The sequence below is a fragment of the Dermochelys coriacea genome, chromosome 5, assembly GCF_009764565.3.
Source record: "Dermochelys coriacea isolate rDerCor1 chromosome 5, rDerCor1.pri.v4, whole genome shotgun sequence".
In the NCBI taxonomy this organism is placed as follows: domain Eukaryota; kingdom Metazoa; phylum Chordata; order Testudines; family Dermochelyidae; genus Dermochelys; species Dermochelys coriacea.
Window position 1 is genome coordinate 133432790 of NC_050072.1, and position 27452 is coordinate 133460241.

Here is a 27452-nt window from a genome sequence, read left to right on the forward strand (position 1 = left end):
TTAATGTTAATCTATTTAGGAAGGCATTTAGATATGATGGTGTTGGAAAGCAATATGAAACCCTAAGACAGGCTAGTAAATTACCAATGTCAGATATGGGAATAGAACTCAGGACCTGCAAGCTCTCAGCGCCTCTTGCTTATCCAGAGGAAACAGCAATCACAGTAATGTTGGAGACTATATTAGCAAAGGACCTACTGATCAAGTGACCCAGCTCTGTTATGCTACAAACAAACCCTTTTGATTCCCAATGATCAGCCAGTGCTGGGCAATTTTCGTTTGCCCTTGTTATATTCCCTTGATTAAACTTTTGGCAACACATCCATGGAGTGTGCTGGAGCGACACACAAGCCTCCTTTAAGGGCTCATTTGGCTTTTATTTTTTTCCTCGCTCCACATGGTTTCCTTCCCTTGTACAGCTGGTTTAGCTCTCACAGCTAAATCTCTTCCTAGCTGATGCTGACAGGAGCTAAAACAGTCCTAGGAACATGTTACACAACATTACCTTGATTTTCTGACAGGAAATTGAGCAGCTAAGCAGGCCTGTGGTGCAAGATCTGCTAGCATCATCACACCAGCCTAATTTGCCAACAGTTGTGGCTCTGTCCCTTTCCCATGTAAACGTGTTGTCCTTTTGCTGTGGGAGGTGGTAGGCCTATCTGCTCTCAAGCCATAAAGTGTTCTCATCCTGTTGTCCGTGGAGACAACCAGTTATGTTAAGGCCCATCCAGAACCTATACACATCTTCCTTTCGGAAAACAGGTTACTGTAGGAGGTTGTGGGATCCCCATCACTGGAGGTTTTTTAAGAACAGGTTGGACAAACCCCTGTCAGGGATGGTCTTGGTTTACTTGGCCCTGCCTCAGCCCAGGAGGCTGGTCTTGATGACTTCTAGAGGTCCCTTCCAGGCCTACGTTTCTATGAGTCTGGGTTCAAGAAGGATTCAGGCAGTTCCCTTTCTCTTGTCTGTTTCATTTACTTGTCTGACGGCTAGATTTCTTCTGAGAGAGGGGGGAAAAGTTATGTGCAGACTCCTCACCCCCTCTCCACAGGAACTCTGCAGGATGGCTCACTCCTCCTCCTCCTCCTCCTCTTCTGGAGGTCATGCTGGGAAGGTTTTAGTCAGATGGACAGTTCCATGCTACAGCATGTGAGCCAGGCAATCCCAGAGCACCTCACAGGGCTAATAGAGCCACAGCAGAAAGCCCAGAGATGAAGCTATAGGCTCCCACTCTTTCCTCCCAATGGCCATTATCCCAACGACACCTATATGCAACACACATTTGGTATTGCCTCACGTATACTGCTGCAAATTGCTGACACTCGGCAGTAAAGACCCCCGAAGAGGACAGGCAACAGAGAGAGTCATTCCCACTAAAAGAAGAGACCCTGCCACATTTTACGCTTCCGATGTAAATCACTTTTTTGTGTCCCTCACTCTCAGCTCTTGGTCACACATTGTCCCCCACACTTGGACCTTGGCATGTTGAGTGTTTTGATAATGCTCCCTGCCCCCCCACTGCCACAAGAAACACGGAAAGGGCTGCCCCTCGCAAAGAGAACACGGGGGAGGGGAGGTCAGCAACCGTGGGAGCCTGGAGCACTGTGGGAAATGAGCAACTCAGACGGGTCAGAGGGCAGAGGTGGATAACATTTTGCAGTTTGCCTCTCACTAGTGTACAGTCAGACATCCCGTCAATCCACGCAGGAGAAAGATGACAGGTGAAAAACCATAAACTCTGGAGCCGACAGGGCATGTTCCATCTCCAGCACAGAGGGACACACCTTTAAACTTGGTCAGATGGTGTGGGTGAACAGCTGCAGCGAAAGTGTTTAGAATAGGAGCAGCAGGAGAGACCCTAATTAAAAGAATGGGCTCTCAGAAGGTGGGAGCCATGGGAGGACGTATCTTTCTGCCTGCTGAGTTCACTTTCCAGGAATTCCCAAAAATATTATTTCTGCCAGGGATAATGGGAGACTTTGGTCTCACACGTCACGTCTGTTGTTGTTTATGTGAAGCAAAGGTAAATATCAAAAACGCGGCTCCACATGATTGAAGAGGTGTCACTAGGTGAACACGCAGCTTTTGTGTGCTGCACCTGAGTCACCTGCAAATGTTGGAGGAAGTTAAAAGAACTCGTCTCTCTTCCTCTCCCATTCAGCTGTCTTGCACAGGGGTAAAAACACTGCTTTAAATGCTGCAACACATGCATGTGAGAAGAACAATTCTGACAGCGAGCACGAGCTCCTCACGAACGATTGCACACCACAGGCCAGATCCTCAAACAGTATGAACTGGCGTTGCTCTGTTGGCTTCAATGGAGCAACACCAATTTACACCAGTGGAGAATCTGTCATACAGCCGCCAGACCAACCCATATAAACAAATTTTTTTTTCTGCTGGTCGTACCTTGAGTCCCCAGTTGTTATCAAGGCCCTGTTGTGCTAGGCACTGTATATACAGATAGTCACAGACAGTCCCTGCCCCAGGGGGACTGTCAAAGGGCAGGAGGGGAAACAGAGGCACAGAGAGGTAAAGTGACTTGTCCAAGGTCACTCAGCAGGTCAATGGCAAAGCTGGGATTACAAGCCAGATCTGCAGACTGTCAGTCCTGCATCCTACCCATTAGAGAACATTCTCCTTATTTAGATACTGCACAAAAGCAGGGAAAGAGACAAATGCTCTATTATCTCTTCTTCAACCCTGGACCAGATTCTGTGATTAGTAAAACAAGAGTAAAACAAAGTTTGCCAAATGCAGACTAAAACAAAGAGAAAAACATATTTTCAAACTTCTAACAGAGTATAAAACATGTTAAGATTTAAAAAAAAAAACAGGATAATGAGATACTGGGAAATAACACAGAGAGAAAGGGTGTGTGTGTGTGTGTGTGTGTGTGTGTGTGTGTGTGTGTGTGTGTGTGTGTGTGTAAATACGGGCAGAAAATTTAAACTAAAATGAAAATTCCCCACAACATTTTTTGTTTCGATTGAAAATCCATTGCTTGTCTCTGCCGACTACCTGTCCCCCCCCAAATCAACTACTTTTAACACTTATGCTTTAGGCTTTTAAGCCAACCTCCGATTATTGGGAGTCAGAAGGGAAATTTCTCCAGGACAAGTTACTGCATAAACTGCCTACTGCAATGGTTCTTGCAACTTCTTCTGAAGTAGCTGATACCAGTCATCATTGGAGACAGTATACTGGACCAGAAAAACTATTGGTCTGATCTGATGATACAACAATTTCTATGCTCCTGACACTTTCCTGGGAGTCCTGATGAAAACCAGGGCAAACATGCACTAACTGCATGAAAAGCTATCACCATTCAAATCAGGATTATCCCACTGAGGAGCACAACTTTGTAATCAGTGCAGAACACGCTGGAGTTCAGCACAAGTAGTACGTTGTTTAGAATGTACTGGAAAGGGTGGGTATGTCCACACAGCAAAGAAAACCCCATGGATGACCCGTGCCAGCCAGCTTGGGCTTGTGGGCTATGCACGGGTTTTTCTTTGCTGTGTAGACATACCCTGTGTCTTCATGCCACTGTCCCCTGCTGCCTGGAATGTCTAATCATTCCAGGGTTTGTTATGTAATCTTCAAGTGCAGCGGTTCTCACCCCACAGCCTAATCAGCCCACAGCTGCGGCCCGTGTGACAGCCTCAGGGCACTACATGTAATGTCTATATTGTGTGGATGCAGCCCACATAACGCATAGAGAGATGCATATGTGGCCCACAATGGTAAATAGGTTGAGAACCACTGTTCTAATGCCCAGTCTAAAGAGAGGATTAAAACCTTGATATTACGGACAGCTAGCAGCGATTCTCTTTCAGCTGAAGCAGTCCAGACCTGCGCACTTGGACATGGACATGCTGAGTTGGATCCTCAGTGCCACTTGAATGCAGTGTAGCTGATGAACACAGCGTGTGGACTGCCAGACGAGTTGGATATATTAGTCATGGGTAAGGCTCCATGTTTGTCACGGCAGCCCTGGTTTCCATGACTTTTGGTGATCTCTGACTTCTGCAGCAGCCCGGTGCGGCTGGCCTGGCAGCCGCCTGAACAGCTCTGGCAGCTCCTGGGCCAGTCGCACCAGCTGTTGTTGGGGCAGTCTTGTGCCACACACACCCCCACCCAGCAGCAGTAGTTTGGGGGGGGCCTCAGAGCTGGGGGGAACAGTGCTTACCTGGGGAGAGCTCCCGAGAAGGGCGACAGCAGCTCCCCTCCCTCAGCTCCTAGCTCCACGTGCTGCCTCCACCCGCAGGCACCACCTCCGCAGCTCCCATTGGCCATGGTTCCCAGACAATGGGAGCTGCAGAACCGGGGCTTGGGGCGGAGCAGAGGCAGCACCTGGAGCTAGGAGCTGGGCTAGGGTCCTCTTCCCAGGAGCTGGGTAGGGAGCCTGCCCCAGACTACCAACCCCCCCGCTCTCCCAGCAACCGCGGTGCCCCCCTGGGCCGCAACTCCCCACCACCACCCGTGGTGCCCCCCCAGCTGAGATTCTAACCCACCACAGCAATTTGCATGCATTCAGCTTACTTACAATATACTTCATGTCTATAGTACGCTTTCATCTCAAATTATTCCATAATGCTTTGGAAATGTGACTCAATATACAGGCTACAGTACATGCAGGAATTGCTTCACTGAAATGCAGCTACCTCTGTGGTGAAATATAACCACTGCTTAACATGCAGCAGCAGAACAGACAACCGTTTAGACCAAGATTCTCTTTGAAGAAGTCAGGAAGAATGCTGTAGCTGGCTGAAACTGCAAGGGCATTTAGTAACAGGAGGCAGAATGTAAGAGGAAGTTACTCACCTTGTGCAGTAACGATGGTTCTTCATGATGTGTGTCCCTATGGGTGCCCCACTTTAGGTGTCTGTGTGCCCCTGCACCTGTAATCAGAGATTTTTGGTAGCAGTGTCCGTTGAGCCCGGGCATGTGCTCTCCCTCCGTCGTGGTCTGCCTCGAGGCTATTTAGCACTGCACGGGCAAATCCCCCTCACTTCCTTCTCTACCACACAACCCTATAGAGAACTCTGAAGTAGAGGGGAGGAGGGTGGGTTATAGAGCACCCATAGGGACACACATCTCGAAGAACCATCGTTACTGCACAAGGTGAGTAACTTCTTCTTCTTCTTCTTCTTCTTCTTCGAGTAGTGTCCCTATGAGTGCTCCACAACCCACCCTCCTCCCCTCTACTTCAGAGTTCTCTATAGGGTTCTGTGGTACCTATACTTTAGGTGACTCTGGAGCAGTACCCACCACTGGAGGCTGGGACTTCGGAGCAGAGTCTTTTACTACAGAGAGTATTATGGAGTCGAAGATGGTGTCAGCGGTCATATCTTCAGTGATCGCATAATGTTCTGCAAAAGTATGGACAGAGGCCCCAATCATTGCTCAATAGATTGGGGAGATAAGAGTATCCTTATGGAATGTGATTGAGGTAGGAACTGATCTCATGGAGTGCGTATGGATGGAAGCAAGTTGCGTCCTTGCTAAGTGATTAATGCAACTAGAGACCCATTTGGATAGTCTTTGAGGAGATATCACAGAGCTTTTGGATCTTTCTGTGGACAAAAGGAAGAGTTTAGGGGATTTCCTGAAGTCCTTAGTCCTGTCCAAGTAGAATGCTAATGTTCTACTAATACCTAGCATATGCACAATTGTCTCCCAGTTGTCACAATGTGGTTTGGGGAAAAAACAGGGAGATGGATCTGTTGATTCATATGGAAAGTGAAGAAAAAGTAGGGAGAAACTTGGGATATGGCCTTAGAGTTTTTTTTGGTTTTTTTAGAAGACAAAGGCCGTGAATGATGGGTGTGCCATCAGGGCCACTATTTCTCCTATGTGCCTCACTGCGGTGATGGCAATTAGAAATGCTGTTGTCATGGACAGGTGTAAGAGAGAACAAGTTGCCCTGGACTCGGAGGGAGGTCTACTCCAAACCCTGAGAACTAGATTAAAGTCCCAGGCTGGAGCGGGTGGTGTCACATGGGAGAAGAGAGTCCCAGTGCCCTTAAAGAGTCTACACATTAGTGGTTGAGCAAACTCCAAGTGGAAAGCCATTTTCGCCATGAGATGTACCTTAAGGAAGCTGAGTAAGAGTTTAAAATGTAGTGCAAAATCAGAGGGAGGAAAGATGAGGTTGGGTCTGTCAGTTTGGAATGGTACAAACTTGGAGTTGTTTCCATTTTGTAGATAGGTCTGTGGAGTGGTCAACTTGTGGTTGTGTTGCAACATGTGTTTCAGCTTGTCAGAGCATTCTGCTTCTAAGCCTTGGAACAAAGAAAGATCCAAGCCTGAAGGCGGAGGACCCATGGGTTGGTGTGAAGGGTCAGGTGAGGAATGGGCTGACGTCAGAGGAACAGGAGGGCACACTGCCATCTGCATCAGGTAAGGGAGCCAGACTTATCACAGTCAAGTGGGGCAATCACAATAACTCTCGCTTTGTTTCGCTGAATTTTCAACAGAATCTTGGATAGGGTAGGAAACTGTGAAAAGACATACAAGTGGGCCCTGTCCGCTGGGAAGATGAGGGCAACTGCCAGTGAATGTTTCCCCAAAGGGTGGCCATATCTTGAAGCACCTGTGAATTCAGTATGCACTCATTGTGGTGAGAAAATTCCAACTGAGACTGTTGGTTATCCTGTTCTGTATCCCTTGTAGACAGACAACTGAGATGAGCACGTTGTGATGGGTGAATCAATTCCAAAGTTTGAATGTTGTCTTGCAGAGGGAGGGAGATCTGGCAGCTCCTTGGCCGTTTATACAAAACATACAGGTCGCATTAAGTCCATCATAACCTTTGTGTGTTGTTTTTGATGAAAGGCAGAGTTTGTGCACAGGCACTCCTGACAGCCCCTAGCCCCAAAAGAGTGATATGCAAGGTCATTTCTGTGGAAGGCCATTTGTCCTGAACCTTGTTGTTGTGTAGGTGAGCTCCCCAGCATACTAGGGAGACATGTGTCCCAGGGTGGTGAATGTGGGTAGTGAGAGGAGCGCTCTCTCTTGTACTGCATCAGGTTGGTGCTGATAAAGTCCAGTCACTGTACCAGGGGTAGTATGCCACTACAATGAAGTGAACCTTGGAGACTACCCTGTGTGGAGCAGTCTGTACCTATAATGATCCTGCCCCAAAGGTAAGCAGTAGGAAATCTCCTGTACGATGGTTGTATTGAGATATGGAAGTAGGCACCCTGTAAGTTCAGGGCTAGAAATAAATCTCTTTCCTTTAGAGCTGGTCCTAACTGCTGTGAAGTAAGGTAAGGTGACTTCTGAGTGGCATGACAGGTGTATAGATGGCAGCTGATGCTGTAAGGTATCATTGTTCAGACCCCCAACCAGCTCATCAAAGTGCTTATAAGAGGCACTTTGAGAGGTCATGGACTGGAGTGCAGACTGTTCTCACTTTTGAGCCCTGGGCCTCTTACACTGTGGCTCATAACAGCAAAGAGATGGTGAGTATTGAGAAGATTGTGATCTGTGGTGTGGTTGAAAGGTATATCTTCTCTTCTGTTCCACAGTGTAGATTTCTAAGGAGTGTAATGTGGTCTGAGAATCCTTCAGGATGTGGAGAGAAAATCTGTCTTCTCTGCAAAGAGTTTGGCCCTTCAAATTGGAAGTCTGTTGCTCTTTGAGCAATCTAGAGAGGTGTAGTAAATAAAAACAAAAAAAACCCACAATGCACCTCAGTACCACTGTCATGGAGACTGGGCGGGCAGCTGTAACAGCTACATCCAGTGGCGTCTCTAGGACCAGTCTGGCTATTAACTGACCTTCTCTAAGAATGGTCTGAATCTGTTCTTTTTGTGTTTCCAGTAATGTTTCAGAAACATCCTGGGTTTCCCAAGATTAACAAAATTGTTTTGGCCATGACAGTTTGGTAATTTATGACTCTAAACAGTAATGTTGTTGATGAATACGCCATCTTGTGAAGCCTGATCACATGGACTTGACTTGGCATTATGTTGCTTGCTTCATGCATTAACCACATCCACTATGATGGAGTTGGGTTGCAGATGTTGAAAACAAAGTCTGCCTCTTTGGGTAGAGATGTAGGGTTGTTTTTGTTTACACTCTGTTGCTGGTTGGTGCGATGGAGGCTGGCTCTGCCAGATGATTTTGGTAAGATCTAGAATCAGTTCATTAATTGGGAGGACAGTTCTAGATGAGAAGGTAGTGTGCAGAATTTCCACCAGCTGGTGATGTGTATCTGCAACCTCCTGTAAGGGAATACTGCAGCTCGTCTGCCACCCTCTTGGTAAGATCCAGAAATTTCTTAAATCTTCACCTAGTGATGAGGGGTGGGCAGCACAGTCTCATCTGGGAGAGATGAGGAGAAGTGTGCTGAAGAGATAGCTTCCTCTTCAGGTGTGGTTGCTTTTTTTGTTTTTTGTTTTTTTTCCTCTTCTCCTTTATTTCCTGTTCTGAAAAAGCTCTCTCTTGTTCTGGCTCAGGTGCTCTCCTGCCCTGGCTCAGGTGCCAGGCTGTAGTAAACCATCTCCCTGAGAGACACGGGAGACGGTCGCGCCATGTGTGTGTATATACCTGAAGAGTTACAATATGGCCTTGGGAGGGAGAGGCAGGAAGGCAGGCATGGGCGGTTGGCATAATGGAATTGGGGATGACCCTTGTAGTGTGCTGGTGGGACACCTTGAGGGGTCAGGGAATGATCTCCTCTTGGCCAGTGTCATATTCGTCAGTGGGTAAGGGTGCTGCTGATTGGGGTATTGGCAGTATACAGCCCAGTGCTGAGAGCAATTCTGGGTGCCGGGATGTGCTCGATACCAGGGTCCTGGTACCAAGTAATGGGGATTGTCAGGTCTCCAGGGTACCAGAGCTCATGTAGTACCATGGCTTCATTTGGTACCACAGAAGAGGATCCGTGGTACATTGTCAGTACCGATAGTTGGGCAGAGCACTCCCTAAATGAGAGTTTTGCCCAATACAAGAAGTTTGTTGGTGCCACTTTTTTAGAGACGGTATGGTAATTGTTTCTTCCTGGGTACTGAGGCCACAGGTCTCCAGAGTATCAGAGTACCTGTGTTACCATGGGCTCATCCGGAATCCCAGAGGCGTGTCTGTAGTCAGTATCAATGGTTGGGAAGGTGCAGAACACTTCCTAGATGGGAGTTTTGTTGCACCTGGTACCAAAGGGTTTCTCTATGCCACTCTTTTAGAGATGGTACGGTAACTGTCCCCCCTCCTTAGGGGATGGTACCCTTGCCTCAGAGCATGAGGGTGGAAGCCTCTGGTGTCTTGGTGGCGAAGCAGAGCTGACAGCAGGGCTTCTCTGTGCCGCTCTTTTAGCGGTGGTAGGGTAAGGGTGCCCTCTGGGTGCAGTAGTTGCCCAGAACAGAGCTCAGAGCAGGAAGCCCCTTCTCAGGTTTCAGCTTCCAGAGCTTCAGAGCCAACTGCAGCAGCTGAGCTCACAGCAGGAGGTTCCTCTGCTGGTATTGGCACTGGGGAACACCCCTCTGGCTGGCCAGTTGCTGGGGGTCAGTGCTGAGATGGCTGCACTGGGGAACACCCTACTGGCTGGCCAGTTGCTGGGGATCAGTGCCGAGATGGCCGCACTGGGGAACACCCCACTGGCTTGCCAGTTGCTGGGGATCAGTGCCGAGATGGCCGCACTGGGGAACACCCCACTGGCTGGCCAGTTGCTGGGGATCAGTGCCGAGATGGCCGCACTGGGGAACACCCTACTGGCTTGCCAGTTGCTGGGGATCAGTGCCGAGATGGCCGCACTGGGGAACACCCCACTGGCTGGCTAGTTGCTCGGAGGAGCCTTTCCAGGGGGAGTCTACTGGTGGCTTCTTTTTTTCTCTCTCTCTCTCCTCCTCACCACTCAACCCCTTTTGAAGTGAAGGCTCTGGGGACGGGGACGATCTAGGGTCAGCATCCACCGGAGTCCCCTGCAGACTGAAGTGTTTTCTCCATAGGGAAGAATTTTTACTTCAGCTCCCAGCTCCTGTAAGGATGCAGTTTTAGGTGTGGCAGGTGAAGCATTTCTGTGAGGGTCTCCCAGGCACAGTGAGCGTCTGGCCATTACAGGAACTGACCCCTGGCTGGAGAGGCACCGCTTGGAGCAGAGAGAGCCAGGCAAGCCCCTGGCAGGTGGTGTCACCCTCTAGCAGGGAGGAATATACAGAAGAACATCGTCTTTCCTTTTTTTTTCTTTTAACTGAAAAAAAAATAATTATGAGTCTACTAGATGCCTGGGGGGAAGGGGGGGGATGCCCCCTGATAGGGAAGGAAAGTGAAGTTCTTTTCCTTTTTCTCTTTTCTTTTTAAACCAAAGGAATAAAATAAAATAAAATAAAATAAAATAAAATAAAATAAAATAAAACACTAGCCTGAGTACTGTTAGGGAGAACAAAGGTAACAAAACAAACACCACATATGCTAAGGACACAGATAAGGAAGGGACAACTGCTCCTTCCCTCAGACTAGAGAAGGAAGTGAGGGGGCGAGAGGCAGGCCACAAGGGAGGGAGAGCACATGCCCGGGCTCAAATGGAAACTGCTACCAAAAATCTCCGATTACAGGTGCAGGGGCACACAGACACCTAACATGGAGCACCCATAGGGACACTACTCGAAGAAGAATTACACATATTGGATTTTAGCCAGAACTCTGGGGTTAACAGTCCCCTATTTATATTACCAATAACATTTTAAAAGGTAAGTCATTTGATTTACATGAAGAAGCAGCCTGCAAAAATCTATTTCCCATGGATTTCATAGATATTTTGGTTAAAGTATGCTCCACGTTCCTGCCTGGCTAAAGCTGACCTTTGGTTCAACACAGATAGTATTTCCAACACATCAGTATTTTACTGCCCCAATGTTACACTAAAATCCATGCCACACCCCACTGTATTTTGGAGTGAGGACTCTAGTCCTTTGGCAGCTGTTACTTAGCTCACAGGGATATTGTGAAAATTGATTGGTGAATGTCTGTAGAGCACTTTGAAGATGAAAAGTGCTATGAATAGAGAAGTTCTGAATTTGGGGAGGTAGGCCCTCAGAACCAATCCCTCCCTACGGATTTGGTTCCAGGTGAGATGCAAATGTGGAAGGGGTCTGTGTTCTAGCCATACATCTGATGTGGCTGCGATCTTTCAAAAACAACCATTTGCACAAGATTTCTGTTCCAAAGGTGGAAGTCTCCCAAAAACAGCTGATCTGTCCACCATTCAAAATGTCATAAGCTTCCCAAGGTCACTTTTTCACTATTTTTGGCAGAAATGGCACAAGATATTGGTGCTATCAAACCCACACTGGAATCAAAGCCATGGGTCAGACCCAAACCATGAACCCTAGCCCAGGTCCAAGGTCTGCCTACTGAGCTGAAGCTAAATGCAACATTCAGCAAATTAGCCAATTTTTACATTTCAAGATTTTGGGGCTTAAAAGTTACTAGAAACAAACCCAGAAATTCTGTCAACACAGCCTGAAGAGAGAAAATAATTGCAAATTGAAGATAACCATATGCATATATTTCTGATTACACAATACCAGTGTGTAATAAACTATGCGGACAAGTTTATAGAGAGAGATCACAAGATAATGGGAAAGCTCGAACGTTCTATTGTTTATTCAGTACAATTTTTACTTCTCAGTTCCAGATAGAATCTGTATTTACAGATAAGGCTACAGCAAGTACTTTAGTTGACTAAAAGCAAAGCCACAGAGAGTTTTCAGAACCAACCCCAGCAGCGTCTTATGCAGGCAGATACTAGTTACACTGACTCTAACATCAGAACTGGGAAGTGCTTGTTCTCTCTATTATTATGGCTGTATCCAGGCAGTAAAGACAAGCTAATGGAAAGATAAAAACAGTGTCCTTAAGATACAGTATTTTGTTGCCTACTGGAATAATACTGTTATGTATTGTAAGTGCTAACATTAAAAAAAATAAAAACTATCAGTTTTCCTGGGCCTGGAGCCAATCAGTAAGTTGGCAGTGCAGAACATACTGAAGAAGGTAACAGAATTGCCAGCCAATACCAGCTAACAGCATTACACTTAAGACTCTCCTTTCTGCCAACACACACTTGCAGTCCGGTGCTAGCCCATGAGGGGCCTAAAACAGGAATATTTTTGCCTCCCCCGCCACTCCCACAACACATACTAATTAATAGGGGGCTCCCTTGAGCTGCTCGGGAAGTTCAGTTCTGAACTACACATCTGAGTCCAGTTCTGCTAGAATCGCATAAGTACAATGCACATTGTAGCATACCACCCTGTGCCGTGTTGTCAACCTCTGCCTCTGATTGTGGATCATGTAATTATGCTGTTAAAGAAAACAGATGCTTTGAAAGTTCCGGGGCATCCTGACCCACAGAGCGCTCCATGGGGAAAAGAGATTTAACGCTTCACCGGACCTTTAGATCCAAACTGCTGCAGAGATAATTTCCGACAAAAATCCTACCATTGACTTGGAAAAATAAAAGAGGAAAGCAGAAGTTCATTACATTTAAAGGGATACTTTCTCACCATGGAACAGGGGAATTCAGTATATACGATAAAGCCTCGCTAAAGGAGCTGTGTATCTATTCCCCCAACGCAGACAATTCTACCAATATCACACTAAGGGTCTGTTTACACTGGAAAAAAATGCATGTTCTTAACTTGGGTTAGTTAAGGGAGGAGGGCTAGCGCAAGGTGGGAGGGATAACTCAGTGGTTTGAGCATTGGCCTGCTAAACCCAGGGTAGTGAGTTCAATCCTTGAGGGGGCCATTTAGAGATGTGGGGAAAAAATTGGGGATTTGGCCCTGCTTTGAGCAGGGGGTTAGACTAGATGACCTTCTGAGGTCCCTCCCAACCCTGATATTCTATGATTCTAACTCAGGTTAAAATAGCAGTGAAGACTCAGCTTTTAACTTAGATAGCAGTTTGAGTTCAACCTCAGACTCCCCTATAAACTTTAACTCAAGATGCTAACCCAAGTTAAAAGCTGAATGGACATGTCTTCACTGCTATTTTAACCTAAGTTAAGAACCCACCTTTTTCTTTGCAATATAGACATAGCCTAAGAAACCTTTCACTTGCATGCATCATATTTGCATTTTCTGGTAGGGTGTCTTGTTTTGGTATAAAAGAGAAAAACAACAGGATTCATTTAGATTCTGGGTCCACTGTCTGGGAGGGGGACACAGAGATCTGTCACCACAAAGGCATGCATGCAAGCACTGGTTGGGATTTTTCAAGCAGTCCCAGGGATTTAGACACAACTTCCATTTATTTTAATAGAAGAATTGTGCAAGACTTTCAAAAGCACTCAGCATTAGCCTAACTCTGCTCCCCATGATTTCAACAAGAGCAGAGTTTTAGCCCACATGGACTGCTTTTGAAACTTCTCCCCTATATGTCTCAATATCCTGGACTGCTCTGAAAACCTCAACCACTGGGACTGAGACAGGCAGTGTATTTCTAAAAAACTGCTTGAATTGGTTACTAAGATGTTAGTTTTGGTAGGACAAGCAAAGCACACAATGGGATTAACTGTATGGGAACCTCCCACTGAGTTATATGTACAGTGCACACAGCAGAGTTAACTACTCTCAGTTACCTTATCCCAGAGCACAGATCTATCATAGAATCATAGAATATCAGGGTTGGAAGAGACCTCAGGAGGTCATCTAGTCCAACCCCCTGCTCAAAGCAGGACCAACCCCAACTAAATCATCCCAGCCAGGGCTTTGTCAAGCCGGGCCTTAAAAACCTTTAAGGATGGAGACTCCACCACCTCCCTAGGTTACTTATTCCAGTGCTTCACCACCCTCCTAGTGAAATAGTGCTTCCTAATAACCAGCCTAGACCTCCCCCAGTGCAACTTGAGATATCTTTCATACCCGAGAGCAGTGTGTTGGGCAGCATGTTTCTAGAACCAAGAGAAGCCAAACTGCGTGACTCCATACTAGATTCCATTTGCGGTCCTCAGGTGAGTGCTGCTATTTATACCTTTATGCAGCCCCATGTGGTGATGGGCAGGCAGCTCCCCACTGAAGAGTGGGAAAGTGCTACATATATTCGTTGCTTGCTCTCTTATCATTCTGATTTGTTCGGTTTTTGGTGGTGGTCCCTACCAGGGCAAAGTGAGAAAGGAAAGTGTTTTAAGGAAGAGAGGAGAAAAAGATACACATAAAAAAAAATCCCCAACAAATAAAAAGAGAGAAAAGTGGAGGGGGCTGATTAGATGAAACCAAAAGAGAGTGGCGCCAACGGTTTATAACGCTGGTTTCTGGCCCCATCAGGTCAGGATGAAGGGTTGGTTAGACCTGAGCACAAACAGTGGGGTCTGAAGGCAGCTGTGTCTTTGTCCTTAAATGTGGGTTTGATGGAGTGATGGGGGGTGACTATTTCATACAGCTGTTATTACAGTTTGTTAATGTATTTTTTTGAATGAGCTCTTAGGTTAAAGCCCGTTTCTTTCAGTAGTCTCTTGGTTTCTCCCTACCCTTTCTCTTGCCCATATTTCTGTGAGTCTACAACCCTGTCTCCTGCTCAGTGTTTCTCAAATGTGGCCACCATGGGCTTTTCATGCACCCTTCTGGGCGATGATGGGGGCGGAGGAGCAAAGGATCAGTCTCCGCCCCACTTATTACTCCTGGATGTGCCATACGGCATTGCCTCTGGAGTCAGGTGGGGCCCAATGCTGCAGAAGGTGAGTTCTCAACCCTCCGGGGGAGGGGCTTGGGCCTCTGTGGTGGTTGGGCAGCAGGCTCCACTGGCGCGACCTTAGGAGCCTGGCCACAGGGCTTCAGTGCCAATCCCCAGCTCCAGCCACGTGGCCCTGGCTTTAGGCTCTGGCCTCTGGCACCAGCCCCGGGTCCCTAGCTCCAGCTCCAGGCGCCAGCTGCGTGGCGGGCAGCCAGCTCTGAGTGCTGACCCCAGTCCCATCTGAACAGCTGCAGGCTCTGACCCCTGGGTTCAACTGCATGGCCCCCAGCCGGGACTCCACAGCAGCAGGCGTGGACCCCTGGCTCCGGCCATGCAAGCTCACCCCCTCCCCATGACCCCGGGCCCCCCTGCCTCCCCCTGGCCCCACATCCATCTCCCTGGCCCCTGCTGCCTCCCCCTGGCCTCACATCCGTCCTATTACCCCGGGCCCCACTGCCTCCCCCTGGCCCCACATCCATCGCCCCTGGCCCCTGCTGCCTCCCCCTGGCCCCACATCCGTCCCATTGCCCCAGGCCCCCGCTGCCTCCCCCTGGCCCCGCATCCATCGCCCCTGGCCCCTGATTCCTCCCCCTGGCCCCACATCCGTCCCATTACCCCGGGCCCCACATCCATCGCCCCGGACCCCGCTGCCTCCCCCTGGCCCCGCATCCGTCCTATTGCCCTGGGCCCCTGCTGCCTCCCCCTGGCCCCGCATCCATCGCCCCTGGCCCCTGCTGCCTCCCCTGGCCCCACATCCATCCCCCCGTCGCCCTGGACCCCACTGCCTCCCACTAGCCCCACATCCATCCCATTGCCCCGAGCCCCCGCTGCCTCCCCCAACCCTGCATTCATCGCCCTGGGGCCCCGCTGCCTCCCCCTGGCCCCGCATCCATCGCCCCTGGCCCCTGCTGCCTCCCCCTGGCCCCACATCCATCCCCCCATCGCCCTGGACCCCCGCTGCCTCCCCCTAGCCCCGCATCCATCCCATTGCCCCGGGCCCCCGCTGCCTCCCCCAACCCTGCATTCATCGCCCTGGGGCCACGCTGTCTTCCCCTGGACCTGCATCCCATTGCCCCAGGCCCCAACTGCCACCCCTTATAATCCCCCCATCTGGGCTTGATTTGACCTGGGGCTTGCTGAAAAAAGTAATAGTTGCATGTTTGTTAATATTACTTTTCCCAGCAGACTTTCTAGCTAGCTGGGAGGCTGTGATAAGTGATACTTCCATGTTGGTTAATATCACTTATCACAACCCTCCAGCTAGCTACTAAGTGTGCTGTGAAAAGTGATATTAACACACATACAAATATCTCTTTTCACAGCATTCTTTTTATTATTGAGTCTGCAAAAAAACCCTCCATAAATAAATTACGATTTGGATGTGTATCTGTCCATATTTACACATATTTATAGGCATATTTGTTTTTCCTAAAGTTAATTAAGTATTTTAGTAAAAAAGCATCAGTGCAATCACCGGCAAGATGTGGTGGCCACGCTCTGGGGCCACCGAAGTTTCCAGTGAGGCTATGCTATTGTCATAATGTAATGTCGATTCAGTGTCCACTGAAGTCAACGCAAAGACTCCCCTGGCTTGCAGTGGATGCTGGGCCAGATCCATGCTCTCACCTACATCAAAAATGCATAGGCGACATAGTGAAGCATGCCTGATGCCGAAACCTGTATAAGGGGGCTCTGGCAAAATGGGTTGGTAGAGAGTGCTAAATTGGGACTTGCGCAGAAAAAAGGTGCAGCCCTTTTAATGTAAGTCAATTGAAGTGTCTGTTTCTGATGTTGTTCTAATGCAAATTTCGTAACGTTACTTACTATTTTGTTTTTAGATTTTCAATTATTTAGTACTCTGAATGGGCTCAGACATTCCTAAATGCAACTGCCCAGGCTCATGGAGGTCTAGGTAATTAACATCATTTCTCCCATTAAAACTCTTATGTAGACAACCCTGGACACACTTGTAAACAAAAAGTATGAATCAGTATATCCATTGTATCAAAGTCAACAACTAATCATGAGTGAAATTTGTATTTAGGTCAGATGCTTTTCAGGGCAGGGACCATTTCTTAATAGGGGTTTGTTCAGTGCCTAGCACAGTGGGGTCTTAATTTTGCTTAGGGCCTCCAGGCATTATTGTAATACAAGTAATTCACTTTTTATATAATTATTTTCATTGCTAGATGGTAATCTGTTTTGTAAGCCTAATCATTAGCATGCTTAAAGCTTTTTGTATGAGGTTTTTATTCTTCTTTAAATCTGAAGAAATATTAAATATTGGAAGCATTTGGGCAAGCATCAAGCTTGCCAAAGGATATAACATCTCTCTGCTTTCATGCTCTCAGATGGGCAGTTCTGTTCTCAAGTCTCATTGAATCCACCTGGCTTATCATTTAATTGCCTACTTATATACCTCTTCAATCAGTGCATTCTTTAGAATTTGAAGTCATTCCATCTGTGGCGCCAAAGCAGAACCGAGACGTGAACTACTCAGAAAGCATAACAAGTCCCTCCAGCCCCCTGTATCAAGTACTAGGATTGTTGCATGTGGATATGGGACACTTGTTTTCGACTCTGAGAAAATAGACAATCAATCATAAGATGACTCTACTACAAACCAACCACTTGCCTCATCTCCATTTTTAATTCAAATTCACTGGGCCAATTTTTATCAAGTTGTTGTAAAACTGGCCTGATGAGGTGAAGTTCTGAGCATCATCATTGCCTGCTAAAGTACGGGGATTGTGGGCACGCAGCACCTTGCAGGATTGAGCCTAGGATGTTGCTGTGTGGAGATTCTATGTTCAAGTTGCCAGATTGCTTCCTGAGCCAGTGGAGGTTAGGCTCACCCTTGCTTTAAATAGGACCAGTTTTTGTGGGTCTGGAAGGAGTCAGATCCAACCCTTCCCTTAGCCAGTGGGTCACCACAAAATGTGACCTCTGAAGCCAGTGGGTAGAAGATGGAGAAAAGTGAGATGGTAGAGGAACCTCCACTTCCAAAACCAATCAAAAGCTGCTCTTTTGGGCAGTATTGAGAATACAGGAAGGCACTAACGTAGGCCTAGGGAAACCTGGCTTCATTTTCAGCCTCTACCCCAGTCATCTTGTGTGACCTAGAGCAAATCACTTCCTCTGCCTTAGTTCTCCCCCTGAAAAATGAAGAAGATAGTATTTCCCTTGTCTATTTACATTTTAAGCACTTTTGGGTAGGGACTGTCACCTCACACAAGGGAGCACTGATCTTAGTAGAGGCCTCTGGATGCTACTGTAATATTACTAAGTAATATTAGTCAAGCAAGTGATTCCATATGGAAAGGGGAGGACAAGACTTTAAGGGCAGTCCACACTGAAACCTTGTCTGACAAGTTGCAGTCCACAGTGAGAGCCTTAGGTATACGTACATCTTGAGGGGGATATTTGTGCGGAGCTGTGTGTTTCGTGGCCCTGTTGGTGTTTTTGGAAGAAGTGAACAGAAGCTGTAGTGAAAAAGCAGACTATCATTCTGATGTCCCTAGAACCTGGAAGCCATGAGTTGACTATCAACTGCTGACTGATTCACAGCTGTTTGATTCCTAGTAACTAACAGGAAATTTGGCTGGGTGTTACCCTCAGATTTTTATTGCCAGACAGTAACACTGAGCCAGAGACCTAGTATTTCTTGTGGGGGGCTGCATCTCAGGGCTAACTGCACAGGGTGCCTTCTCACACCAATGCAATTTGCAAAAGCAGCATGGGAATTTTTCTTGAGAGCTGCTAAACTCAAACTCTGTCCCTGTGAACCCTTCCTTGTCACCTAAAATGCTGCTGATGAGAGCCATGCAGTCAGCGTCTTAGAGCAACCATTGCAAACTAGGCTGCATGGCTGGAGCTTTGACTGCCGTGTCATGCTTCTGGCACAGCTATGATTCAGGGCTCTGACGCTTATGCTTTGGCGCTCATGTCTGGCTATCGTCTCAGGGCTGAAGAGCTGGCTCCGTTAGATGTATTAACAACCCAGGGGAAGAGAGAAGCTCTGGCACCTGGCTTGGGTTATTTTTTTATTCTTATTGATTTTTTTGTGCTAAAGGCTCCTTAGTGATTGATGGCCCTCTAGCTCACAGGGACGTTAAGCAGCAGTGCTTATAGCATTGGAAAGCCTTCTGTAGCATTAACCTTTGTAATGAGACAATGCATCTATGCAAAGAACTTTGGCTGGGCTGTGAAATAAAGCTGTGCTCTCTCCAGCAGATCACATATGTTTCTCCCTTCCCCTGCAGCTGTGGATGGGGGGGTAGGGGGTCACTTCCATACTTTCTGGAGAATGGGCCCAACTCTGTGAGGTGCCGAGCACACTGTCCTCAGGGAGAGCAGAGAAGGCGTTCAGGCTGCAGCACGCCTCGCAAGGGGTGCTCAGTGCCTTCTAGGTTAGGTGCTAAAGCATGAAGCTGCATACTCCAGGGGAGGTAGCTGCATTTCAGCCAGGAGCTCATGCACATGGCTGGCTTTAAGATGCAAGGAGGCCCGCTTCAGTGACATCACTCACACCCCTAAAGCTGAACCATGCTGTTTAATTACTGTTGCTGGGATCAACAGGCCAACTCCCAGCCATCAGTACTACACCCAGTAGCTAGTGGAGGCAGGAAATGACCCTCAGGCTAGGAGAAGAGACACAGATGAATGGCAGCCATTGTAAGGGTTCGGTTGCTCTAAGTAAGTCTGGATTAAAAAAATCTGAAGGGAAGAAGGGGCTGGGCAAAAGGAACAGAAGGATCACAACCACTGATAACTGGCCTTCCCCCTCCCTCGCTCTAGGGGCATCCTCCCTTCCCGTAAGCGAGCCCTGGACACGAAGGCTCTTTCAGATCAACGATGATATAGCTGACCCACTTTGCTCACTTCTTGGGAGGTCCAAAGTCAAAGGATTCCGGCAAACGCTGACTCAATAATTGATACAAGTTCCTGGCTTTAGACACAGACAGCATTAGCTATGCCAAAAACCACACCTGGGTGCACTTCATAGAGCAAACAGAAAAGAGGCAGGGCTTCCTTTTTTTAAAAAACAAACAAACAAACTGAAGGTTATTAAATGGATTTAGGGCCTACTCCAAAACCTAGCAGAGGCAAAGGCAAGCTTCTCTCCCGCCCCCAATTATTTCAATTGGCATTGCATCGGACCATTTTTGGAGCGGGGAGGGTAATACAGAACTTTTAAATAATTAACTTTGTGTTGCTTCAGTGAGCAATAGGCCCAGCTACTACTGATGGCTGAGAGTAGGCCCAGGCTCCTTCTCCTGCTGACCCCAGCCTTAAAGACAAGAGATAGGGCAGATTAAATAAGGTGCCATCATCTCTCTTTTACACATTCACACTCTCTCTCTCTCTCTGTGTGTGTGTTTAGAAGCTGGTGGTTCTCTCTCTCTCTCTCGCACTCTCTCACACACACACACACACACACACCCCGCATATTTAGAAGCTGGCAGTTCATTTGTCTAATCAGGCAAGCTTTTGCTTCTGGCATTCAGAGTCTGACTCCCAGGCACAGAGCCCTTTACTCCCAACTCAGAGTGTCTTTTCAGCAAGATAAAGTTCAGCACCTGCTGATAAAGATGCAACAGCTATCAGAAGTGCACTGCTCTATAGAAAGGCAGCAACTGTGCCAACTGAGTCCTGCACATTGCGATGAGCTAAGAGGGGGCAGCTAGGGTCAGATGCAACCTCTGGACTTTGCCCTGCCTGGCTGGTGCAGACCCAGCTTGTGCTGAATGGAACGCTCATGGTTGCACAAGAGGAAAGCTATTGGGATTATCCGTGGGTATCAGACACCCAGTGAAAGGCAGATGGCCCATATGCTCTGGAAAGTGAGGACACGCTATAGTCATGAGTGTGCAATAAAGATGGAGCCCTGCATGGCAAGCTGAGTAGAACCAAAATGCCATATGACCCCTTTCTATATCTGCCTACTCCCTCCCTTTAACCATCTTGTCTATTTCATGAGAACACCCCCAATCCTGCCAAGAACAAACAAAATGCCTTTACCATGTCAAGGTCTTGATGCTCACATGTGAGATGCAACCAGCAGCATACCAGAATTTCTGCTGTTTAGTCTGTTAGGAGTAGCCTGAGGTCCATGGGCAGCTCCCCATTGTCCTCTCTCTCTCTGACATGTTTCATGCCATACTGTAAAAACTCTTAATGAGTCTCTATGTTTTGTAGACAAGTGATAACCAATGTCTTTGCGCTCCTTGGAGACTTAGGTTTGGCTCTGTGCCAGCACCTAAGCCAGGAAAAGGGAAGTATGAGGATGAATGGGACACAGAAAACAGCTACAAGTGCTTTGAGCATTTGTTTTGTTGAGCTGCAAGGGGGCTATGGTTTGGCCTCAGCTACACCACTGTAAATCCTCCATAACTCCACTGACCTGAGTGGAGTTATGGTGTATTTACTTAGATGTAACAGGAGACAGATCAAAATGATTCTGGAGAAACTACGACACAGCACTCCCAAAGGACTGTTTTTCTTCATCAAAGTAGTCAAATACCCCATCACCCTGCCATAGCATTTCACAGCAGCAGCTATCTCCTCTTTACACTAAGACAAGTAGATTTTACAGACTTAAGGTCTGTGTCCTTTGGAAAACACAAAGAGGGACCACACCTATGGAGCCTGCTCCTCATATTAGACTAAGCATACATTGAAGTCAATGGAGTTACTCTGGTATAAATCCAGTGTGTAACAAAGCAGGGGAAAGCTGGTCCAGTTGAAAACCCAGCTTCGGTTCCCTGATCTGCCATAGATTTCCTGTAACTTAGGCATGTCACTTTCTCTCTGCACCTCAGTTCCCCAGTTGTAAAAGGGGGATATAACAGCACTTCCTTATCTCACAGGCATGTTGTGTGGATATTTAAGATTGTAGGGTGCTCACACACCAGCACAGAGGACCATGTTAGTGCAAGAGATAGAGGCAGTTCTGTAGTGATTACATTTTAATTCAAGGCACTGGAACAAGCTAACCTTAAGTAGTTCCTTATTTAGGTAGGGGAAGAGAAAGGGGATTAAATATAAAAAGAAAAGGAGTACTTGTGGCACCTTAGAGACTAACAAATTTTACCTTCAGTCCTTTCGGTATGATGTCCATCTGTTTGCATTTGGAGAGGAAGATGTCTGTCTGTATCTGTGCGAGTTTTTTCATGAAGTTGACAGATTTCCACTCTATACGGCTAAATTCAGTGCCATGCGAATACAGACTAACACGGCTGCTACTCTGAAACCTGGGATTAAATATGTCATCTTTTTTCCCCTGGACAAGCTGTGACCTCACCCCTTTCCTACAACTGACATAAAAACCTTTATGATGCAATATTGCCCCATACTAGGTATTTGTCCGGCACCTCACACAATGGGGCCTGGAGATGGCTCAGGCATTTAATTACTATGGTAAGTGTTAATCATTTAGAATAAATGAGGGCTTGTAGGGAAAAAGCTAAGTGTTTTCATTTCTTTCTCCTCAAAGTTGGCATTTTTCCCCCCAGGTTTTTCATTGACATGTTCAATTTATAGAAATACTCATTTCGATTCAAATTTTTTTTTAAGCTCAGATTTTAGTGTTTGACCCATCCATTTTTAAACTAGGAAAAAATAGGGAAAGAAACAGAATTGACCAAAAAGTAGGAAAAAAATTCACTTTGATTTTAAAACAAATAAAATGAAAAACCTTCAAACATGAAAATTCTCTGCCTTTTTTCCATGCAAAAAGGCCAGATTTCCAATAAGAGTTTTGAAATTGTTAATAAAATAAAAACCAACAAATTTCTCTTAACACCAAGCTTTGATCAAAGCAGAATCAGTGAACCCCATTGAAGATGACAATGGCAGGTGGCAGGGAATGGTAGGGCACCCGCTATATCCCTCATCCTCCTCTTGGTCCTGTAAGAAATAGTCCTCCAGCGTCAGACAAAGCTCAAAGATCCTTTATTATATGTGGCTAGAGAAAAAGGTCAGGCAGCCAGGAAGGGCTGATAGGAAACTTCCAGACTTGCTTTAATGAAGAGTTTGTAAGTGAGTGTAAAATGGAAGGGACAATTGGGCTTTGTTCTCTCTGCCACAACAATGGAGGGTCTGTCATGGCTAATCTGTTTACTTACACACACAGTTGAATTAGTTGATTTTTTAAAACTGTTTATTATAGAATGAAGCTCTTTCCTGTGCTTGCTCTGAGCCTTGTTTTTGCAATAAATTCACCAAGCATTATCACACAACATGAGCATCCTTGCTTTGACTTGTACTGACCAAGCTCCTCTATGTGAGACACCCATGCGTATAACCCCTCCCTCTGGCCTTCCCAGCAGCATCTAGTTCAGCTTTATGGCTCTGATCAGATTTCTTTAAACATCCAAACTGGATTCACATTTCAAGTTTCACTACACACAATATCAAAGCACACCCTCGGGGCCTGGTTATGGAAAGTATTGTTCTTCCCAATTAGGACACTGCTTGCTTCTGCACCAACAGGAGGGCAGCCATTGATTTTCAAGGGGGACAAGACATGCCAGTAAAATGTAGATAAGTTTTTTCCAAAATTGACCAGTGATTTTAGATGCCTCAAGTTTTCAGTGACCAACTTGAGACACCTTAAAAGGGGGCTGCTGTTCAGAAAGTACTAAGCACTCACCCTGTGGAAAATCAGGCTCCTTTAAGGGGTCTCAAGTTGAGCACCCAAAAATGGAAGCATCCAAAATGACTTTAGAAAGTCTTGGGTATAGTTCTCTGCATGCACACGGGTCAGTGAGGGCATAGACTCTCTGCATGTGGCACTGGGGAGTTGTCAAAAGCAGCTGTCTTGAACACACCTGGGGCATGAAGATTTGGGACTCCCTAGTTAGCGTGGCAGGGCTGGGAAGAAGCAGGAAGAAGTTTCTCCTTCTGAGCAAGCAAATCAATCTGCTTCCTCGTGTTCTAGAGACCTGGTGGATTTTGGGTCCAAGACAATGACCCTATTGCTCAGCCCCCAAAGGAGGAACAAGGAGGGGGAGCAGCCATTTAAGGCCCCTAGAAGCCTGAGGCAGGGGCACCAAGCCTGACAGGGTAGGGTTTCAACAACTGGTGCCCCTAAAGACAAAGGTGAAGCAAAAGGGAGCAGACATGGCCTATGCAGAAGGGAAGGAAACAAGCTGGAAATGTTGTAGGCCTAGGCTGGTGTTTGTGGATCTGCTTAGAGCCCAGAAGCTGCAGAGCCCTGATTTGGGGGTTTTGAATCTCTAAATGAACCTTGTGCACAGTTCTACTCTAAACATGATCCCCCGCATTTATTAGTGGATATATCGAGTCCTAATACACACTCACACCTGTCTGAGTGCCCAAGGATGTGAAATGAAGTAAAGAGACAAGCCCTGCTCCAAAGAGTATATAGTCTAACTCTGACCTGATAAACTACTCGCAGTGCTTCAAGTTAAGTCTTTGTTCATGATTCTTGTTTTGGCCCCAGTCCTGCAGACACCAAGTAATGCATGTGGGAGAAATGTCACAGTAATAAAATTGTGCACTTCCTCATTAAGACCCAAATTCTGCAAAGCATGGAAGCATATGCTTAACTTTACACGTGTACTTAAATCCCACTGACTTCAGCAAAGCTCCACATGGGTGCAGGAGCCTGGCTGTGCAAAGGCAGTTGAAGGATCAAGGCTTAGAGGCATGTCCATACCTTGATGCTTCCATTTGTTTTTACAAGGTTAGTTTAAAAAAAAAAAAAGTAACCCCCTGCCCCCATCATCATTTCTAATAGGAGAGGCAGAACATAGGCAGTATATGAAAAATAACCTATGGAATAAATATTTATTCCTTTAAAGGGGAGTACACAAAAAACCTCTTCATAAAGGCTGCCCAATTAGATGGCATTTACACTGACAAGAGGAAGGATGTTGCTAGCCAGGGATGCATGAAACTCAGGTTCAGTTCCCTGCTCTGCCATAGCCTTCTGTGTGACCCTGGGCAAGTCCCTTGACTCTGTGCCTGGGTTCCCCATCTGAGAAAGGGGGGGAATAACACCTCTCCCCATATCTGTGTTGTGAGGATAACTATATGAAACACTATGAGGCATTCAGATACTACAGTAATGGAGGCCATACAAATACCTAAGAAACAGCATTTTGTTTTAGAAACTGATCAAATTCCTTTTAGACTACATCAAATAATTAAGTGCCCTAAATACACCTGGTTACATTAGAAGGGAAGTGGGGTAGTTAATTTTGGATAATATTCTGCTTTGATTTAGCATGCTATGGCTCAGCTTCAGCTGTTTCACATCCATGTTCTTTTGAATCTTTGATTTATTGTTTGTTTTTTCCCTGCCAGTGCCAGCTGTATTGGAAAATGTCCTTTGCTATTTTGTCATTTGCCTTTGAAATCCCTAACAAACTTGTATTTTCCAAAAATGCAGGCAACAGGCTACAATGCTGGCAATTTCTCAAATGAGGCTCACTTCAGCTCTCCGAGGATGATAAGTTTACATTAAAAAACCAGCTGCTGCAGGTGGCTGCCATAGGCCAGAAAGAGCCTGAAATTGCACAGAACACTGATCCTGGAGAAACAGATGTTTTTAGGGTGGGATCTGATGAGCAAGGACAATTAATGTACACTATGCCCTTTTCACCAGTTTCCAAAAAATAAAATTAAATTTAAAGAGTGCTGACTAACAGCAGCAAACTCTACTGCCAAATGTACAAGGCTCTTTTTCCCCTTTGAGTTACCTGAGCCAGAGTTCCTGAGCTTCTGCAGTTTTTCCAGGAGTTTCTGAGCATCCTTTAAGCTGCTGTCCTTCTGGCTGTACAACAGTAACCTCTTGGCATCAGAGAACAAGCGGGAAATGCTGCAGGATAGGGATGGAAAAGCAGACAATGCAATCATTAGCCATGTGGTGCTGTCCACACCAACTTCCACAGGCTCGGTTAATGTCTCAATTACTTTATATTCAAAGACAACCTTTGTTAAGCAACCATCCAGGGGACAATGCAAGAAAGCCTAAATAAAAATGGCCTTTAAATGAAAGATTAAAAAAAAAAAAACACACCACACACACACCAACCAACTGCACTGGGACCCTTCAAGTTATTTGAAAGCAGTTATTTAAGATGGGGGGAGGCAGAAGTGTGAAGTGCTTCTGGTAGGTTTGTCTGGTTTTATCTGCTAGGATAAAACACTTAGTTGTTTATAAACTCATTGCTTGTAGAGCGCCTCAACAAATACATCCCCTGTTCTTTACAATTCTTTTCCAGGTAGCCAAAGTCAACTGACCCTGAACTCAGATTGTTCTGTGATTCTAGCCATGGTCTTAGGGACAGATTGGGGCCGACCATCCTGTGGGCATAGTGAGGTGGTAAGGGAAGGGCACAAGGATGCCAACCACAGCAGGAGTCCCTGCATGTCATCCCACTGGGACCACTTGGGCAAGGCTTCTCCATAGTGCCATGTTGTTAATTTCCCCCCTGCTCTCCCAGACTGGGGAACCCAGGGAATATGGCATGGCTGAGAGGCAATGCTTCCCAATGCTCCCCTGGGAGCAATGCAGAGTCACACCAACCCCTAACACAGGGCTGTTCTCGAAAGCTCTTCATGGTTCATACATATCACATTGTACATATGATAGGTGTATTTTCCTCAGCGACTAGCAGAAGGCTCACATGCCTCTATCTCACTCACCCAATCTCATTGCCCAGAAGTCCTTTGTGGCCATTGTTCCAGACCACCACTATTGTTCCTGCCCTTACAGGTACAAGATGCAACAACTTTGATGGGGTTTCTAATGCCTTTGTTAGAATTGGCCAGTGATTTATCTGTAGCAGGGAAATGTCATACCCTGTCCGTAACCTGGCATCTCCCAAATTAAGCAGCTTCTCAGTCAAGGAATAAACTTGACTCTTTTCTCTCTACAGGCCAAACTGGACCTCTGTTTATATTCATTCCTTACTCAGGCAAAGCTCCTTATTTCACTGGGTTTGCACAATCATTTGCTATCTATAACATGACAGGCTGGGTACTGCAGCCATGGGTTCTTTGTATGGTTCCTTCAGAGTCCAGCTGCAGGAAAGCACCACCAAAGAACACAGCACTTGGTGGTGATTGAAGTAACTTAGCCCTTAATGCCAGTCTAACCACCAGCTGCTACTCCCACAATTCACAGCTTACGCTTGGCTGGCTGATCCCTGTGAATGGTCACAAGGAAAAGCAAGATCTTGTACTTACATGGACCTGTTGAAGTTTCCAACGACACCTGGGGATTCCCCGGGCGTTGGGTAGCGGAAGCAAGGGTTGTTGGCATTACAGATAATCCCTTGGACCCAGGGCAAGGTTCCCGCTGAAGGCATGGCCTTGTTTGGAAAGTGACCTATAACAGAGGGGCAAATGTTTGGAAAAGTTACACCTTTGTTCGCAAAACTGTAAATGTAACCAGGAAATGGGAGAGATGCGAGATAGCACAGGGTCCAATCTGTGGTCATTATGTACCGTAACCTCTTACCGAAGTCAACAATACGTCAACCCCAAGCATTTAGGAGTCCAGCCCCCAAAACTTATGAGATTTTAAAAATAATTTTAAAAAAACCCCACTGAAAATTTGGCATACAAAATAAAAAAAAACAAAACAAAAACAAAGACTTGGCAACACTGAATTGACAGGAGTTTGGAGTGAACAAGGAATGCAAGACCTGGCCCTGAATTTTGAGCTAGAATGTTCTCCAAATTCCCTCCTCACCTATCCCTGGTTTTGCATGTCCTAGGAGATGCTTTAACACAGCGA

General features: G+C 46.6%; 1 protein-coding gene across 4 annotated transcripts in view; it reads right to left on the reverse strand.

The window, feature by feature from the left end:
• Positions 1-27452, reverse strand: part of ABCA1 (ATP binding cassette subfamily A member 1) — a 146798-nt gene that overhangs the window by 88270 nt on the left and 31076 nt on the right. For 3 of the 4 annotated variants that reach the window (XM_043515354.1, XM_038402133.2, XM_038402132.2), the window contains exons 4-5: positions 26900-27041; positions 25408-25526 (exon numbers count right to left, since the gene is read on the reverse strand). In XM_043515354.1, coding sequence (XP_043371289.1) covers positions 25408-25526; positions 26900-27041 — 261 coding nt within the window. The remainder of the gene's footprint in view (positions 1-25407; positions 25527-26899; positions 27042-27452) is intronic. The other variant, XM_043515355.1, reaches the window with a different exon arrangement.